The sequence below is a fragment of the Gastrolobium bilobum genome, unplaced genomic scaffold (genome assembly GCF_033153095.1).
Source record: "Gastrolobium bilobum isolate Gb01-03AN ecotype WA unplaced genomic scaffold, APGP_CSIRO_Gbil_v1 utg16668, whole genome shotgun sequence".
Lineage (NCBI taxonomy): Eukaryota > Viridiplantae > Streptophyta > Magnoliopsida > Fabales > Fabaceae > Gastrolobium > Gastrolobium bilobum.
The window spans coordinates 57438-77087 of NW_026898163.1; the positions used below are offsets into that span (position 1 = coordinate 57438).

General features: G+C 33.7%; 1 protein-coding gene across 1 annotated transcript; it reads left to right on the top strand.

The window, feature by feature from the left end:
• Positions 1 to 6652: 6652 nt before the first annotated feature.
• Positions 6653 to 19601, top strand: LOC133313399 (B3 domain-containing transcription repressor VAL2). Its single transcript, XM_061514763.1, has 13 exons — positions 6653 to 6779; positions 6904 to 7047; positions 8068 to 8149; positions 8255 to 8356; positions 8758 to 9401; positions 9544 to 9640; positions 9777 to 9951; positions 10504 to 10580; positions 10651 to 11076; positions 16104 to 16153; positions 16467 to 16580; positions 16668 to 16735; positions 18534 to 19601. The coding sequence occupies exons 2-13, from the start codon at positions 6935 to 6937 to the stop codon at positions 19313 to 19315; spliced, it is 2730 nt and encodes a 909-aa protein (XP_061370747.1). The 5' UTR covers positions 6653 to 6779; positions 6904 to 6934; the 3' UTR covers positions 19316 to 19601.
• Positions 19602 to 19650: the final 49 nt, after the last annotated feature.

Consider the following 19650-nt stretch of genomic DNA (forward strand, 5'->3'; position numbering starts at 1 on the left):
ACCATATATCATAATATGCATATTTTCATTGAATATTCTAAATTTTTTGGTTTAATTACATGAAAGTTTAGAAAATTTCTCAAATTTCTTCAGTCGATACATTGAAACCTTAAATTGCTTTGGGATTTTTTTTTTAGTTATTTATAGACACAAAAATTGATTTGAGAGTTTTAGTTCCCTTGTTATTTTTTCACTATTTTATGTTGTTTTTAATACAAAAATCACACGTTTTTGTGTCAAGAAAAACCGCGACCCATAGCTTGAAAAATCACTTGTTAAACTTTCAAAATTTCTCAAAAATGGCTCAAAAATATGTTATTTTTGAGATAGATTATATTAAAATCTCGTTGGTTTGTTGTTTCTGGGTTGTTTTGTGATGAAAATCGCTCAAAAATAAGTTTTTTTTTAAGCTCCCATGGCGGAATCCAATTTCGAGCAGTCAACCTGCCAAAGGAAGAAGAAAACACTGCAATAGAAGAATCTTAAGAAATCCTAGGGGTTAGGTTGAGATTGTGAGAGAAACATCTTATTTATATTTTTCACTAAAAAGTCTCACCAATAGAAAATCCATTAAAATTGTCGAATTTTTGAATACCACGAGACTGTGATTCCATTGTTTAAAATCCTGATTGAATACCAACGGATTCTAAAATAATCCTTTAAAATCCTAATCGAATACCACGTGACTTATTTTCAATCCATTAAAATCCTAATCGAATACCAACAGATTTTTTTTCCAAAAACAATCCATTAAAATTCTTTGAAATCTCAATCCAATACACCCCCTTAATCTTTAACACTAGAAATTCTTAATCTTTTCGTTCCTTTATTTATACAAGTTTAAGATTGTTAACTATAGTTTACCAAAAAAAAAAAAGATTGTTAAGTTTTTATACAAGTTAAAAAAATAACATGATACACGCAACCCAATCAATTGAATTTTATTACGTATCATATTTTTGCGATAACATCTTAATTTCAGCCAATCTATTAATAACAGGCTTTGTCGGCTTTTTGACCTTTATGACCCTTAATAAATAATTAATTACCAATTTGCCCTTCATTCGAAACTAATTCGAAAATTTAACCCCCTTCAAAAACATAACACCAATCTGCCCCTGTTTGACCGTTGACCACGAAGCCTACCCGGGTACACTCCTTCCTACCCGGGTATTTTTTGAAAAATTTTATCTACCCGGGTAGGTAGGGGTGTACCCGGGTATAGTTCTTAAATCTGAGAATTTGTTTGAATTATTTACCCGGGTAGGGAGGAGTATACCCAGGTAAAAACATAAATATATATAATATAACATGGAAAAATACCTCTTTTTGAGTGACATTCACAGTTACTAGTTTGATTGTATCGAAGTCTTTGGATCCAAGATTTATAGGTAGACAAACAGAGTTTTGAAAATCATCAGGCTTCACCTTAAGGTCATCTGAAATAATAAAAGTTGTTGTTTCTTGAACAAACCCTTATTTTGCTGGTGAACTACGATGAAATATCTCTCGATTCATTCGTTTCCCACATATGCATCTTTTATTGCGCCCCCCCATGAGTAAAAAACTCTTGGGATGTTGAACCAAAAAATAATAACATTTGTGAATTGAAAGTCAAACGTCATTAATCACTTTGACTCATCAGTGGGATTTATCTTTAGTATAATAAAAAAATCTCATCAATGACAAAGCCCTATGTAAGATAGCAAATTATATGGAAAAAAAGAAGTGCAATCACCTAAATTTGACGTCCCAATGAAAAGTTACGGTCAATTTACTACGTCGAACTATTTAGCCTCGAGCAATCGGTTCAACTCTATCTTCAAAGGATTAAAAGACAATTGAGAAAATTATTTTAATCTATTATAAGCTATTTTTAATACAAAATAAATTAATCATTATATAGTAACTCACAGAACTATGTTCAATCACGTGTAGATTAATATTTCCACAGGATATAAATTTTACATTTTTTATGATTATTCATAACTTCTATTTTCGTTTTCGTATGCACGTGACTGGCTAAAAAACTAAATCAATAAAAAGATTACAAATAAATTTTAAAAAAAAAGCACAATAATCGGGTTACAAAAACATTACTTTAGGTGGTGACGTCGAATATTTTGTTGCGAATAAATGAGAAAGACACTATTTCTTTTTTATTTTTGCAAATAAGAAAGACACTATTTCTAGCGCCCTTTACAAGACGAAACGTCAATAAAATTAACGTTACAATTGATGTTGGCGGTGGCGGTTTGTATTAAGTTGACGTCACTTTTATCAGATTAAATGTTACGCTTAATTAGTATTAAATGTTACTTTTAAATTAGTGCAGTTTTAATGCCTGCCATCCATTCTAAAGCATGTTCCCGAATTAAAAAGAAACGAATTCCAATATTAACGCTACATCTGCATAGAAGGGCAATTGTGGTTTTCGAGATGCATGCGTTGTTCAAAGTTTTCAGAAGCTTGATGCTGAATTAAATCGGTATCTAATTTCTTTCAAGTGAAATATCGTACCCGGGTACACTCCTCCCTACCCGGGTAAATAATTCAAATAAATTCTCAGATTCAAGAACTATACCCGGGTAGATAAAAATTTTCAAAAAATACCCGGGTAGGAAGGAGTGTACCCGGGTAGGCTTTGTAGTCAACGGTCAAACAGGGGCAGATTGGTGTTATGTTTTTGAGGGGGGTTAAATTTTCAAATTAGTTTCAAATGAAGGACAAATTGGTAATTAATTATTTATTAAGGGTCATAAAGGTCAAAAAAACCGACTTTGTCATAACAAAAAGAATTTTATTAAAAAAAAGAAAAAAGAAAAAGAAACCCATGCTTTGATAATAAGGCACTGATTGCGGCAACATAAATCCATTGAATACCAATTAATAGCAATTAAGTGCCAACATCGTAAATGAACTGTCCTTTTTTCGATCATAAGGTTGTTGAAGACAAAACTTTCTGCCTTTCTTGCGAATTCAACTCCAATAACAACCAGATAAAATCAACAAGATATATATATATATTTTTTATAACAACAAGATATTTTTTGATGAATATGATTCGTACAAAATGTTAGGTCATGAGGAAAAAAAAGCCTTCCAAAAATGGCTTTAACGTTTCTGTTAGATAAGTTATCTCTGGTTATTCACTTTTTGAATTAAATAATTAAGAAATTAAAAAATTATAATGTGATAGATTATTATAAGAAAAAAGTATTTGTCATTTTAAATGACATACAGTTATGTCATTTTAAGAGAGAGATAAACACAAAAAAATATTTTTATTTAAAATTTAAATTAACAAAAAACCATCCACTTTCTCTCCCATGATTTTCATTCCTTGTGTCTATCTATCTCTTAAAATGTCATAACTTATGTCATTTAAAATGAAAAATATCAAACTTTTATTATAATCCTGAAATAAATTATAATTATAAAAATATCTTAATTTTTGTCTCAAAATGATGCTATTTTGAATTCAATATTGACAATTTCTCTATAATAAATACAGAAAAATCGAACCCCACAAAAATACACTATTTTTTTTTTGGTATAATAAAAATACACTATAATCTAACTCTACAAGTTCTGCTGTGTGTTTCATTGTATATATATACTTATTGTTGAAAGTTATATTTATAATCTATTTTCGTTTATAATATTTTATAATTATATCTTAACCGTTGAATTTTATCAATTAAAAATTATTATTTTTGCAAATTAAATTAATTAATTATTAAATTATAATAAATAATAATAGTTAATTGACAAAAATTAACTAATAAAATATAATTATAAAAAATTAAAAACAAAAATAAATTATAAATATAACCTTCACGTATTTATTTGTTAAAGATATTATTTATTTGACGGAGCATGTTATATTTATAAACTTTTTTGGTTATAAACTTTTTTGTTTACAAACTAAATTAAGTACGACTGGTCATACTTTAATCATGCAGTGTACGACCGATCGTACTTAGTGTAATTTGTAAAAAAAAAATTGTAAACGAATCCTATCCCTTATTTGACAAACTTTTTATAATAAAATTAAAATTATGACATCGTGACTTTATATTAGGTGAGTGGAAAACAAACGGAAACCAAGAAGAAGTTTGGTTAACGTTCTGAAATTTCGCTGCCGCACCGATCACGCGTGCCGCAAACTCTGATGGAGATGGCTCTGTCATTGTCCTTCAACTATCGACGTGACTCCTCATTATCATTTACGTTTCCCTCTCGTCATCACCCCATACAATTACGTCATAATAATAATTATTATAATAAATAAAAATAAATTCTTTTATGTGTTATTAAACATGGGCATGTAAAATGATTTCAACCATTAACGAATAAATGAATAGTTATAATTTTATCTTTTTATTTTAATTTTTTTCTTCTCTTATCATAATTAATTTACTTTTATATGATTAAATCCTCTCAAATAATATAATTACATTAAATATAAATTAATATATGGTTTATTTGTATTTAAAAATTGTAACTAGCAACATGGTTCCGAAATTGCAATCGTACCAATTCACGATCCTTGACCAATGTCAAATTGGGTCCACATTCAATTTGAAATTGGACTAATGGACCAAAAACGACAAACCTCTTTGATCTATTAATACATGCTCCGATGCTGTCTTAATGGAGGATAATATAGTAAATTGATGAAAAGGAAGTATATTTAAGTGGCGCATTTTGCCGTGCTAGCCGTCGCATTTTCCCTTTACACGCTTTATTTCTACGTATTTATTGGGATTTTATAAAAATTATGTTATAAGAAAAGTAATTGTATTATGTTATAGAGATTCGTTTTGCGTGCTGAAGTTTTTTTTTTTTTTTTGCTGCGAGCTCCACAAAATGTTGTGTGTAGGAAATCTTTTGTGGTCATGTTAAATGATAGATGATAAATCCATTTATCTGCTACTTTGGACTTTCGATTTTTTTTAATTTAATTAATTTTGATAAACGAGTCAATAATAATAAAAAGTAACAACTCAACTTCTTCTGAAATATTTTATGTATATTAAAAAAGGATTTATCCTTTCGTCGGAGGAAATAAATTTATATTCAACAACTTTAAAATTATATGGTTTTAAAGGTTGAGAAAATTAATATATTTTAGTAAAATTCATATAACAAAAAAATAAATAAAATTTCTAAAATATTCTTAATTAATTCTTACCATTCCTCGGCTGTTTAATATATGAGATTAGTATTTGTTATTTTAAAAAACATAAATTTTTAGTTAAAATTACTGTGTTTTATGACAGAAAAACAAAAATCATGGTATAGTTAAAACATAAAATTTTAGTTAATCCCTATCACTAACCAATCAATCGCAATGAAAAACAAGAGAAAAAGGAAAATACTTGATTTCTTACGGGTAGAATATCTCTTTCCTTTTGTAAGAGGGGTAAGATCTTTTAATTTTGTTATAAAAATAAAAAGTGTCACTTCAAATCTTAATCATTGATTTATCATTTGATAGTTATAATTTATTAAAGAGAGTAACGATTTTTTTTTGTAATATTAGATAAAATTATTTACTACAAATCTCAAAAAAGACATTATTTGGTGGTTTAAAAAAAAAATACAGGATACTTTAATAAAATTCATAATATAAGAGAAAAATAAAATTTTCAAAAAACCCTGTATTTTTTTCTTAAAACCCTAAAACTCATTTTAGGATTGTTAGAGATAATTTTATCTTTTGTTGTAGGAGAAATATTTTTTCCTTTATTAAATTATACCATTAATTAATTATTAATCTAAATAAATTACAACCATCAAATCCATAAAGATCAACGTTCACATAATTAGTAAAAAATATTATTATCAAAATCAAAAGATCTATCTCCTTACGTTACATTTCAACTATTGATCTATGTACATTTATCAATTATACTTATTTGTATTGTACCAATTAATTAATTATTAATCTAAATAAATTACAACAATTAAATCCATCGAGATTCATGATTGAATAAGATTTTTTATTCTTACACTATAATCAAAATATCCCTTTCCCTTATTAAAAAATATTATGCAATACTCCAATTAAACTTAGTAAATGCTTGAATAAAAGAAAAACTGTCAAGAAGTGAAAATTATAAATGTTTACCAAAAGAAAAAGGAAAACAAAAAATATAAGATAAATATGTTCCTTATTTGATAATTATTAGATTATTATGAATTAAATGAGACTATTACACGACCTAATAATTAGTCAAATAATTTTTTATTTATTTGTTATCAATATTTAATAATTTTATAATTTAAAAAAGAAATTAAAAAATAACAATAATATAACAAGAATAATAATGACAATAATAATTAAAAGTATTACCAAAATAACAATGAAAAAAAAAATAAAAAAATAAAAAAAGGGGAGCAAGTGGCAGAGTTGGCCGAGTCTTGAAGTATAATCATCGACACATCGTGCATGCATTTTGGTGCCTCTTTCTTTATCCTTTCTTATTCTGCATGCACACGCCTTCTTTCTTTCTCTCTGCTCCACCCTTAGCTTCTTCTCTCCGGTCACCGTCGATTCAAATCTCCATCTGATTCTGCTTCTCCGGCCAGATTCCGACAATATCCCGATCAAAATCGCTCTCCCGCTCTGCTCCGCGAATGCGAATCCGAAACCGCAGCACTCGCGCTGCCGCCGCCTCTTCCCTAGAAACCGCCGGCGAACGAAACTGCTTCTCGTGAACTTCCGGTGACTAGGAGTAGCAACTCGAGCTTCGTTCTTCGGTTTAATTTCGGTATGGTCGCTTTTCCGTTGCTAGATTTCGTTCCCTGTTTCGAACTCGGAGAGTAGGTGAGGGGAGTGTTAGGGTTTTTAATTTTGATTTTTTTTTTGTTTTTTGTTGTGATTGGATGTTGCAGTGTAGTGGAGCTTGTGGAATTAAGGTTGAACATGGAGTCAAAAAGTTGCATGAACGTGGCATGCGCCACCTCAACGTCGATTCGGTGGCGCAAAGGTTGGGCCCTGCGATCCGGCGATTTCGCCGATCTCTGTGATAAGTGCGGGTAATGATACTCTAGATTTCAAATTAATGCGCGTCAGCTGAAATTAACACGCGTGAGTTGATATGAGATTGTACGGACCCAACAGTATATGTGATTTACGACTTTCTTATTGTCAATTGGTCGTTGTTTTGTATTTTGTATTTTTTTTTTTTTTCCAAATTTACTTTAAAGTTGTTATTTTCATTGTTTCTTAACCGAAGTTTTTTATCTTTGGCTACTTTGTTATTTTCCTCCCGATTTATCAAAGTTGGTGGTGTAGTTGTGTTTACACACCTTTTTGCTTTTTAATTTCTTTTTCTTTTTCTTTTTCTTTATTTATTTTTTTGTGAAATATTGTGTAGTCGGTTGTTGTTGTCATCATAGGTAAAATTGGGTCTCTATGCCGTAATTGTGGCTCCGGACCACGATTAAAACGTTGTTTATGGCGCATATTCGTGTTATACGGTATTAATTTTCCTGATATTTTGAATAAATGACCAAAATAAATTATTGGTAATAAATACGAAATAACATAAGATTTCCTGAAAAATGGGAAAAGAAACAAAAACAAAAGAAATGAAAAACCAGATAATTGTATAATCGGTTCGTATGAATATGAAGCTTGTTTGAGATACACTGGAAATGAGTTTTCTTCTGGCTGGAAATTTCATTCTCAAAATCATGTTGAACTTGAGCGGTTCCTAAAATAATTATCTGGTTAGGAAACACAGAATGAGCACGGGATCACATTATATGATAATTCCATAATAGATTGTTGAAATTTTTCCACTAGTGGGGTCTGATGATATAGTTTTCAAGCAAGTACTGAGTGAAAACATCGTGACAAGTTGCTCTCATAATTTTCATTTCCACACTTGTGCTTGTATAAGTTGTAATATGTTATCTAGATAACATGTGTCCTTTAGATTATTATTGACTCTGATCAATAAGTTTGCAAACCTTATTTACTTAATTGAAGTTGGACATTACCAAGAGACAACTTCATGGTCAGATTCTCACTTTGAAATTTCTTTTCTCTAGTTCTGCTTATGAGCAATCAACGTTTTGTGATATGTTCCACTCAAACGATTCTGGTTGGAGAGAGTGCACTTCATGTGGCAAGGTAGATTGTATGTGTGTGTGTGTGTGTGTGTGTGTGTTTACCCCAAATTCGGTATTTCCATTTGCTACACTATGCTTAATGATCCTATATGTTCATTATCTGCAGCGTCTCCATTGCGGATGCATTGCTTCTAAGTCTCAGCTTGAATTACTAGATACCTGTGGTGTAAGCTGTATAAACTGCACAAGTAATTCAGGACTTCAACCCGTAAGATAAATTTATCATTTTACTTATTTAAATTCAACTAATCATTTATGTTCACCACTACTGAAACAGATGAAATATCATTACCTTTATTGATCTTCACAACTTCCGCAAATAAATTATTATTTATGATCTTAGATAGCTGGTCTTAATTTTCAGGTTAATTTTGACTGAATCTTGTTTTATCGTAAGGTTGAAAGTTAATTATTTATTATCATTTAGAGGGTAAATTGAATGCTCTATAATCTAGGTAGAATAAAAAAACTTTGTTATGCCAGCTCTGCAATTTTATTCTGTTTTGCCATATATAGGTTGTTGCATCTTGCATGTAGGTTATTTTGTGTTGATGCTTGAAATTTTGAGTCTAACTACAGTTACCAAAATTGACAATGATAATTTGACAGATTGCAAGCAATGAAAAGTCTAATGGATCTGGGATATTGAAGGTAAAAAATATCAGTGCACAGCAGTGCACATCTCTGGCTAACCAAATAAATGTGAAGGGTATGCAAGGAGGACATTATGCAGAGAATGATGGACTGAGGTGCTGGCTCAAACCTCATAATGTTGATGCAAATGGGCCTTATACAGAAGTGAAACCAGAAGTAGTTTTGCCTGCTGTTGGAGAACTTGGAAGCACTTTGGTATCACAATTTCTTCGTGAGTCTAATGGATCATCTAAGGCTGCCAAAGTAGAGAACTGTAAGACAGATACTGAAATGCGAGATATATATGAATCTTTGGCACAGACAAATCTGAGTATGACCCTTGCTGCTCCTTTAGGAAATTCAAACCCCTTTCATAGTGCCCTTGTTGATGAAAGGGAACAAAGTAAAACATCACCTTCACTTCTATTGGGGTCCAGCTCTCGCCATCTTTTACCTAAGCCCCCGAGGTCAACTCTTGCAACGGGATTAGAAACAAATGTAGGCATGATGTCCCAGATTCGAGTAGCAAGGCCTCCTGCTGAAGGACGGGGAAGGAATCAGTTGCTTCCACGTTATTGGCCTAGGATTACAGATCAAGAGTTGCAGCAAATATCAGGAGAGTATCCAGCATTGTAATTAGTTCTATGAATTGCTAATTATTGGCAGGATACTTATGCAGGGTGATAAACCTGTTACTGTTTTGATGATTAATCTTTACCTTGGAAAAATATTTCCTTAACCATGATTCATGATATGTTCAAGTTCAAATTCCACCATTGTGCCACTATTTGAAAAGATGCTTAGTGCAAGTGATGCTGGTCGAATTGGTCGCTTGGTTCTACCAAAAGCATGTGCTGAAGTAGGTTCTCTTAACTTAGCTGCTGAACTGACATCTACTGTTGTCATTTTTGTATTAAACAATAATTTCATTAAAAGTTATTTTTCTTGATGAGTCTTGTAATTCGTTAGAACTGAAAGAGGAGGACATTGTGCAGGCATATTTCCCTCATATCTCTCAACCAGAGGGTCTTCCTTTACGAATCCAAGATGTGAAAGGAAAAGAATGGATGTTTCAATTTAGATTTTGGCCAAATAATAACAGCAGGATGTATGTTTTGGAAGGTGTAACCCCCTGCATTCAGTCTATGCAATTGCAAGCTGGAGATACTGGTATATTCTACCGAGAATCATTAAACTTGTTAAATTATCAATTCTAAGAATATATAAACCACATGGAAACTTTTCTTTTCTGATAGTCTTTTTGTACTGCGACATTTGCTCACTTTGGAGATTATTATATTTCTTCTACATTTGTCTTCTACAGAAACATTCATCAGAATTTCTCCATATTTATGGCTCAATGTGTTAACTAATCAATAATCATACCTAGAAGACTTGTTCTTTAAGATACTGACTGCAAATAATTTTCCTAAAGTCTTTTGTTTTCTTTTCTTTATCTTCTGAGAGAGTTTATGAAGTTTTTCTAATTTTTGCTGCTATTTTTTTTAACTGTTCTTGGGACAAAGTTCCTACTGCATTGAACCAAATGCTGCTCCTTTTTTGGTGATATAGGAAACTGAATTCTCTTCAACGAAAAGCAATTGATTTATGAACCATTTCTAACTTTCTATTGCAACATTTTTTTTTTTTTTAATTTTAGTTTAATCTTCAAATTTTGATTACAAAAATGTTTAATAATCTTTTTTTGTGAAAATGCTGCAGTAACATTTAGCCGTATGGAACCTGAGGGGAAACTTATAATGGGGTATAGGAAGGCTACAAATTCTGCTGCAATACAGGTAACGGCCACTTTTAGTTCATATAGCAAACTCAAACTTTTAAGATTGATATTTATCGCCTATTAAGCAGGAAAGACTTCTGTCTAATATGCCCAATGGTTCTCATTCAAGTGAAACTTCCTATTCTGGTGTTTATGAGAATCTACTTGTATTAAGTGGTTACTCTGACCTTCTTCAGTCACAAAAGGGATGTTCAGAAACCCACCTAAATGCGCTGTCTAGAAATTGGAACTCAGCTGGTGGTGACATGAATTGGCATAATATTGACATGCCTGAAAACAGGAAAAGAGAGGGATTGCCTTTGCCACCTGTGCTGGTTCCTGAGAAGAAAAGAACTCGGAATATTGGGTCAAAAAGTAAGAGGTTGCTTATTGATAGCCAGGATGCACTGGAGCTGAAGCTTACTTGGGAAGAGGCTCAGGATTTGCTCCGTCCACCTCCAACAGTTAAGCCAAGCATTGTCATGATTGAGGATCATGTATTCGAAGAATATGAAGTAAGTAAACCATTTATATGAACCAGTAATTTTATGAAATCAACCCATTCTATTGGTGAATTCTTTCTATGTATTATTTTATAGAGTTCTCATCTGTTCATATGCATATATATATATATATATTGTAGAATATGTAGAATATTATAGATAGTATTTATTGAAGTAGTTGGTAGTTGTATATTTAGTTGGTAGTTGTATATTTATTGATGTAGTTGGTGGTTGTATATTTATTAAAGTAGTTGAGGTAGTTGGATGTACTCAATATAAAAAGGACCCATTGGGTCTCTCAATGAATCAAGAAAGTATTATTCAGATAAAACACTTCTTCCACTTCTTCTTTTCTTCATGGTATCAGAGCTGGTTATATTCCAGTCTCTTCCCCGTTCTGATTTATTTTAAGTCATTTTCCTATTCCTTTTTTTTTTCGTTTTAGCCACTGCCCAAGCCAGAATCCTTACCTAGACACCTCCAACCACGAAACCAAGGCCACCATTAGGTTCAGAACAAGATTCTGAGCCAGCCCACAGAAGACCCGTAGCAGTACTGTTCATTACTGTAGCAGTACTGTTCATTACTGCAGCAATTACTGTTTCACTGTAGCCAAGATTGCTCTCATTGTATTTGGAGGAACTTTTTTCTGGGTACCTGTTGTTAGAAAACCATGGACGTTGAAAATTTTGAAAATTCGTCTTTTCAGAAATTGATGTCTCAACCTGCTGAGGCAACTAGTCATGTTGCTCAAAAAGGTATGGCATTCCATGTTGAACGTAGTAATCGTTGGATCCTTGATTCAGGGGCCTCTGATCACATGACAGGTAATGCAACCTTATTTTTCTCCTATACCCCTTACTATCACCCGTCACGAATAAGAACAGCTGATGGGAATTTCTCCACTATTGCGGGAAAGGGATCCATTAAACTTTCTGAGCATATTATTTTGAACTCAGTACTTCATGTTCCCTCTCTTACTTGTAATCTCATCTCTATTAGCAAACTTACTGCTGAGTTGCATTGTGTTGCTAAGTTCTCTGCAAATGCTTGTATCTTTCAAGAACAGGACTCGGGGATGATGATTGGCAGTGCTAGAGAGGAAGAAGGGCTATACTATTTTACAGATGTTCATTGTGAAAAGAGGATTTTTTCGAACCACTCTCTATGTTTATCAGATGACTGTAATGATGTTTTGTTATGGCATCGTAGGTTGGGACACCCAAATTTTGTTTATCTCCAGAAGTTATTGCCGAACTTATTTATCAATAAAAAGCCAAGTTCCCTTCTTTGTGATATTTGTCAGCTTGCAAAGCACTCTCGTGTCACTTATTCTCCTAAGAAATATCATGAATCTTCTCCCTTTACATTGATTCATAGTGATTTTTGGGGACCTGCTCGTGAAAAAAATGTCTCGGGTGCTCGTTGGTTTATTACTTTCATTGATGATCATTCTAGGGTATGTTGGGTATATTTCTTAAAAGATAAGTCTGAGACAGCATCCACTTTTAAAAACTTTCATGCTATGATTCAAACTCAATTTCAGACTTCTATCAAAATTCTGCGAACAGACAATGGTACTGAATATTTTAATTCAGTTCTTGGAGATTACCTAAACCAGCATGGAATTATTCATCAAAGTTCTTGTCCTAACACCCCTCAACAAAATGGGGTGGCTGAAAGGAAAAATAGACATCTAATTGAAGTTGCTCGAGCTCTTTTATTCACGATGCATGTCCCTAAATATCTGTGGGGGGAAGCCGTCTTGACAGCCTGTTATCTCATTAATCGGATGCCTTCTCGGGTACTAAATTTTCATTCTCCTTTATCCCGTCTTACTAAATCTTTTCCCTCTTTCAGTGCTCTTTCTTTTCTTCCTCCCAAAATATTTGACTGTGTGGTTTTTGTGCATATTCCTCCCCATCAAAGGTCCAAACTTGACCCTAAATCCATCAGATGTGTCTTCATAGGATATTCCCCTAATCAAAAAGGTTATAAGTGTTACTCACCTTCTCTCCGTAAGGTTTTTGTTTCCATGGATATTACCTTTTATGAGACAATTCTTTTTTTCCCCGACTTCTCTTCAGGGGGAGTCTATTGGTATTGGTATGGATGAAGATAAGCCTGGGAAACCAAATGATGTTGCTGTCTTACCTTGGCCTTTGGAAACAAGTGGAGTTATTGGGAAGGAAACAGGGGGAGCAACTATACCTAAATCTAATGAAGATAAGCCTGGGAAACCAAATGATGTTGCTGTCTTACTTTGGCCTTTGGAAACAAGTGGAGTTATTGGGAAGGAAACAGGGGGAGCAACTATACCTGAATCTAATTATCCTCCTTGTGATCCTCCTGGTAAATGGGGAAAATTTTACAGCAGGCGCAAAACACATGAAGATACTCTAGACTGCCAGGATCCTGACTCGAGTCCTTGTTCCAGCAACCCACTTGAATGTACTAGTACAACCAACGTTGATATGCCTATTGCTCTTCGGAAAGGTACTAGATCTTGCACTGCTCATCCTATTTCCCATTATATCTCATATGAAAAGTTGTCTCCACGTTTTCGTGCTTTCAACACTATGTTAGATAGTACCAGGATACCCAAAAATATCCAAGAAGCACTTGATGACCCAAAATGGAGGAATGCAGTATTAGAAGAAATGGATGCACTTACAAAAAATGGAACATGGGAGTTTGTGACATTACCTAAAGGAAAGAAAACTGTTGGTTGCAAGTGGGTGTTCACAATAAAATTCAATGCAGACAATAGCATCAATAGGTATAAGGCCAGATTAGTTGTTAAGGGATTTACTCAGACTCATGGGATAGATTATCAGGAGACATTTGCTCCTGTTGCCAAACTTAACACTATCCGCGTTCTGCTATCTCTTGCCGCCAACCTTGATTGGCCATTGCAACAGTTAGATGTTAAGAATGCCTTCTTGAATGGTGATCTCCATGAGGAAGTTTACATGGATCCACCTCCTGGTTTTGAAAAAGGGGATGGTTCTGTGTGCAAGTTGCAAAAGTCTCTCTATGGACTTAAACAATCTCCCAGAGAATGGTTTGGGAAATTTACTCAAGCTGTTAAAGGAAGAGGGTTCACCCAAGCTCAGACTGATCACACTTTATTTTTTAAACACTCCGACAAAGGAAGAATTGCTATTCTGATCGTTTATGTTGATGACATAATTGTCACTGGTAATGATAGCGAGGAGATAACCTCTTTAAAAAAATGTTTAGCTGACCAGTTTGAACTAAAAGATCTTGGATCTCTCAAATATTTCCTTGGCATGGAAATTGCTCGGAGTAAGGAAGGAATTTCTTTAACTCAGAAAAAATACATTCTAGACCTGTTGCAAGAAACAGGTATGCTTGGGTGCAAGCCGGCAGAGACTCCAATTGAAGCTAATATCAAGATGGGAGTTGAGGACGGGGAAGATGTTGATAGGGAGCAGTACCAGAGACTAGTGGGAAAATTAATCTATTTGTCTCACACTCGTCCTGATATTGCTTTTGCTGTGAGCATGGTTAGCCAATTCATGCATTCTCCTAAGGAAAAACACCTTAGTGCTGTTTATAGAATTCTCAAATACCTCAAAAATACCCCTGGTCGAGGAATTTTCTTTAAAAAGGGGCACAAAAGGATGATTGAAATCTATACAGATGCAGACTGGGCTGGCTCTGCAATGGACCGAAGATCTACTTCAGGATATTGTACTTATGTCTGGGGAAACCTTGTGACCTGGAGAAGTAAGAAACAAGCTGTTGTTGCAAGAAGCAGTGCAGAAGCGGAATTTCGGGCTCTAGCCCATGGTATTTGTGAAGGAATTTGGTTACGAAGGCTTCTGGAGGAGCTGAAGATCTCTTATTCCCTACCTATCAGATTATATTGTGATAATAAGGCTGCTGTCAGCATTGCTCAAAATCCTGTTCATCATGACATAACAAAACATGTGGAAGTTGATCGTCACTTTATCAAAGAGAAATTAGAAGACGGTAGTGTATGCTTGACATATATACCTACCAAGGAACAGACGACGGATATCCTCACCAAAGGATTACTTAAGCCGACCTTTGAGAATTTGATCAGCAAGTTGGGAATGATCAATATATATCTCCCAACTTGAGGGGGAGTGTAGAATATGTAGAATATTCTAGATAGTATTTATTGAAGTAGTTGGTAGTTGTATATTTAGTTGGTAGTTGTATATTTATTGATGTAGTTGGTGGTTGTATATTTATTAAAGTAGTTGAGGTAGTTGGATATACTCAATATAAAAAGGACCCATTGGGTCTCTCAATGAATCAAGAAAGTATTATTCAGATAAAACACTTCTTCCACTTCTTCTTTTCTTCATATATATATATATATATATATATATATATATATATATATATATATATGTGGACGAGGTTAAGTTGGTGGTTTTGGTGTCTGTTTAATGCAGACACCAACTTTGACCCAAAAATATACCATTCTTTTGTTAGTTATAATGAGTTTATTAATGCATTCATCTGCTATCCAAAGTTCTTCCATATAGGTGAATCTTCTAAATCTAAATAAGAATATGACTTCTAAAATGTATGAAATCTCATAATTGGGTAGTTCAGTATACATCTGTTGTTGACCTCCCCTCAGGTTCGCAATCTGCAGAATTATCAAAATACCCCTCTAGTTTCATATTATACAAAAACCTGTTTTTGCTTTTAAGGTTTGTATGTATAGGAGAAAAACAAGTTAGTTAATGGGTGGGGATGCCTGTGTCATTTTTGAAAAAAAAAGGACTTTACATGCATCAGTGTGTGTCAAGGCAGTAACAAGTATTAGGATTACAAATTTTAGTGTCTCAGCTCATCTTAAGCTTCATGCATTGTGGTGCTTAGATTTATGTGGATTACGGGTAAAGCATAGGTATGTGAAATTGGTTTCTAGGTCTTAAAGTTTCCACTCAAAGGCTACAAAAAGAAGGATTAAATCTTATTATACAGCCTGTTTAAGATCCTGCAGAGGAGTTGACTTACTTCAATTTATGCAGGAACCTCCTGTCTTTGGAAAGAGGAGTATATTCGTTGTCCGATCAACCGGGTAGGATGAGTATTTGCTTTAGTGGTTTTTCTTTTTATTGCATGCACCAGATTTCCCCCTTCTTACTAACCCTCCCATTTCTTTTCTATATTCTATTGAACTTTACGATTTCTTTTACAAATTATACCAATATAACAGCTAAATAGATTTGAATGAAGTCAGAGTTAGTTATACGGATCGATAATCTGAGAACCCAAAAGTATTTTTTTACTCTTCTCTATCTCTTAAACCTGAGAACCCAAAACCCATTTCTGGATTCATAATAGCTGCTTATATATTTCAATTGAGTTTTTCAATTTGGAATATGATTTAGGATAAATGAGCAGTGGACAGAGTGTGATAATTGCTCAAAATGGCGGAAGTTGCCAGTTGATGTACTTATTCCCCCTAAGTGGACATGTGCGGAAAATTTATGGGATCAGATCAGGTGAGCAGAAGAATTTCTAGTGCAATTTTGTCTTTATGAAAACATGTTCTTGGTAAGACCTTTATACTTCTGCAATGCTGTCAGCAGGTGTTCATGTTCTGCTCCCAATGAATTGAACCCAAGGGAACTGGATAATCTTCTGAGATTGAACAAGGGTATTTCTCCATTTCTTCCATTCATTTAAATACACACTATGCTTTCTTGTTATAAAAGGGGCAAACCCCGAGGCTCGCCCTCACTATGCTTTCCAGATAGTGCTGGAAAATAAATCAACACCAACATCACCTTTGTCTCAAACTGGTCAATTAACCCAAATAAAAAGCAAGAAAAAATTGAAAGAAAAGAAAAATAAACAAGAGAGAAAAAGTAAATGAATAAAAAAATATAGAATTTTGAACATATGAAATAACAGGCCTACTATTCCACAGTGCCAATAGCTTTCTTCTATTCCATCCTACGACAAACAATGCGGCAATCTATTTCTTACTCCTTTTAAGTCTTGTTTAATTACTTTCCCATTGTTGTTTCACTGCTGATCAATAAATGCTGGAAGAAAATCTGCAAAAGTACTGAAATTTGTCTGCATAGCATACTACTTAGACTTTCTTTTAATCCACAAACTTCTATTTGTGACTTAATATAAATGCCATTTGCAAAGTTTTAAGTTTTGAATAGTGCTAGAGAAATATATTATAAAATCATTAATGTGGCCTTTATATAGCTGCATACGTTGGGTTAAAATGGTTTTTTACATGGTATCAGTCTCTATGATCAAGTGATTGAGGTCAATTTTCACCTCCCCCATTCTATTGATAAATAATTTAATATTATGGAGTTTTTTAGCACAGATAGATGGGTCTTTTCATTCTCCACTATTCAAGTTCTATGGACTCTTTTGTGAAGAAAATGTGTTACAGAAATATAATATAAAATTATTAATGCAGCTTTCACCTAACAGCTTAACACAAATTGTATTTTGAATAAATATTTTTTTTTAGGGATATTGGTTGATTGGGGCTCTCAAATGGGTTTCCCATTTAAATTGGTATGAGATGCGGCTGTTGATGAGTGGTTTATAATTGATGATTATCTGTATTTAAGTTCCTAGCTTTGTCTTTATCTTTCTTCTCTTTTTGTCTCTCTAAAAGAGGAAAACACACACAGCTGAAAATTTTAAAAGCCTCTTTTGTATGTTGTTTACCAATGTAGTTTAGTCAAAACTGGTCTAGCCGTTTACTTACTGTATTAATTGGACACCAAACAGGGAAACTTCAATTCATTATATAGGCGCTCATCCATACTTATTGAGGACAAGGATATTTGCATTTGTTTGAATGCCTGGGTATCAATGCTTTATTATGTCAGTATAATCATTTTGAAGTCATTTGGAGTTGCATTTTGGCATGGGAATGTAATACTATTGAACATATAAGATTTAGGAGAATTGAAAATCCCCAGAACTGCTATGTAAATTAAAAATAACTTAAAATATGCACAGGAAATATCGAAGTATTGACTTGTGCATCTTATATTTCCTTTTTTTTAATTGTTGATATACCATAACTAATAAACATACTTATGTATTTTACATAATGACTTCAAAATGCCATGGTAGTACCTTTTTCATTCTTAACTATAACTGATCTTGAGCCGCCACTTGAAAGAACTGACTTTTTGTGCCAGTAAGATGACAAAATTGTGCTGGACAGTAATGATTAATTCTATGGAGTTGCTACAGTAGAGTTGGTGCTTGTATTAACCAGTTCTGTCTTGCTACCGTGGCCTTTGTGCTTACCCTTATCTTTTGTTGAACAAGTTGGCAAATCTGTAAAACCAAATAATGCTGCACGATCAAGGATGATGATTTTGTTACGATTGTAAATGCATGGTGACATTTTTCGTTTCAACCAATTCTTGATATCAAATATGCTTAAATCCATTATTTTGGAACAGAATTCAAGAAACAAAGACTAGCAGCAAGCCACAGACCGGCCCTGGAACATGCATCATCTGGACTCGATGCGTTGGCAAATGCTGCTACACTTGGAGATGATGCAAGTGACTGCGGCAGTGCACCAGTCGTTACCACTACAAAACACCCTCGGCATAGACCTGGGTGCTCCTGCATTGTCTGTATCCAGCCACCAAGTGGGAAAGGCAAACACAAACCTACATGCACATGCAATGTGTGCATGACAGTTAAACGTCGGTTTAAAACCCTGATGATGCGAAAAAAGAAGCGTCAATCTGAACGTGAAGCGGAGATTGCTCAGAGAAATCAGCTATCATGGCGTACCAAGGATGAATCAGAAGTAGACAGCACCTCTCGACATTTAACTCCAGTTGATGGTTGGGAGAATGAAGCAAGGGTGCCAGATGAGTTGGATTCAAGGAGTCAAGACCATGTGGCTGAAGCTGCCAAGGGACAATTAGACTTGAATTGCCAACCTGATCGAGAAGACATGCAGGCTGGGCCAAACAGTGTAAGCATGATGAGTCTTCTTGAAGAAGCAAATCTCCCGTTGGACACTTACCTGAAGCAAAATGGTCTTTCTAGTTTGATATCGGAACAGCAAACAAATTCAGCTTCAAATGTGCAGGCAGAGACAACCAATGAGAGTGAGGGAAGACATAATGAGAATTGCCATAATACTGCTTCTGCTGTTCAGGAACAAGAAAGCAGTCCTGAAGAGAACAGTGAGCAAGATAAAGGCCAAAACAATTCACTCGCATGAAGTCCTGCCACCTTCATTTCCTTTTTCCTTTTTAACTCCGAAATCATTTTACAAGAAACCTTAATTGCATGAACTATAAAATTATAGGAGGTTCATTGGGATATCTATATTGTCTTTGCGTTGTCTTTTTGTGTCCTTCGGTTTGAATTTCCCCCCCAAACTCAATAAGCTATATATGCTGTGGTTTGCGATTTAGGTTGTAAACTAGTGAGGCAAGGAGTTTGAAGGAAAGCATCTCCTTGCGTTGTCATAAAACACCTAGTTTTGTTTCTTTAATATGCGTGGAATGTGGTAAGTTTGAATAAACATTTTTCGTCTTTTAAAGGTTATAGAGA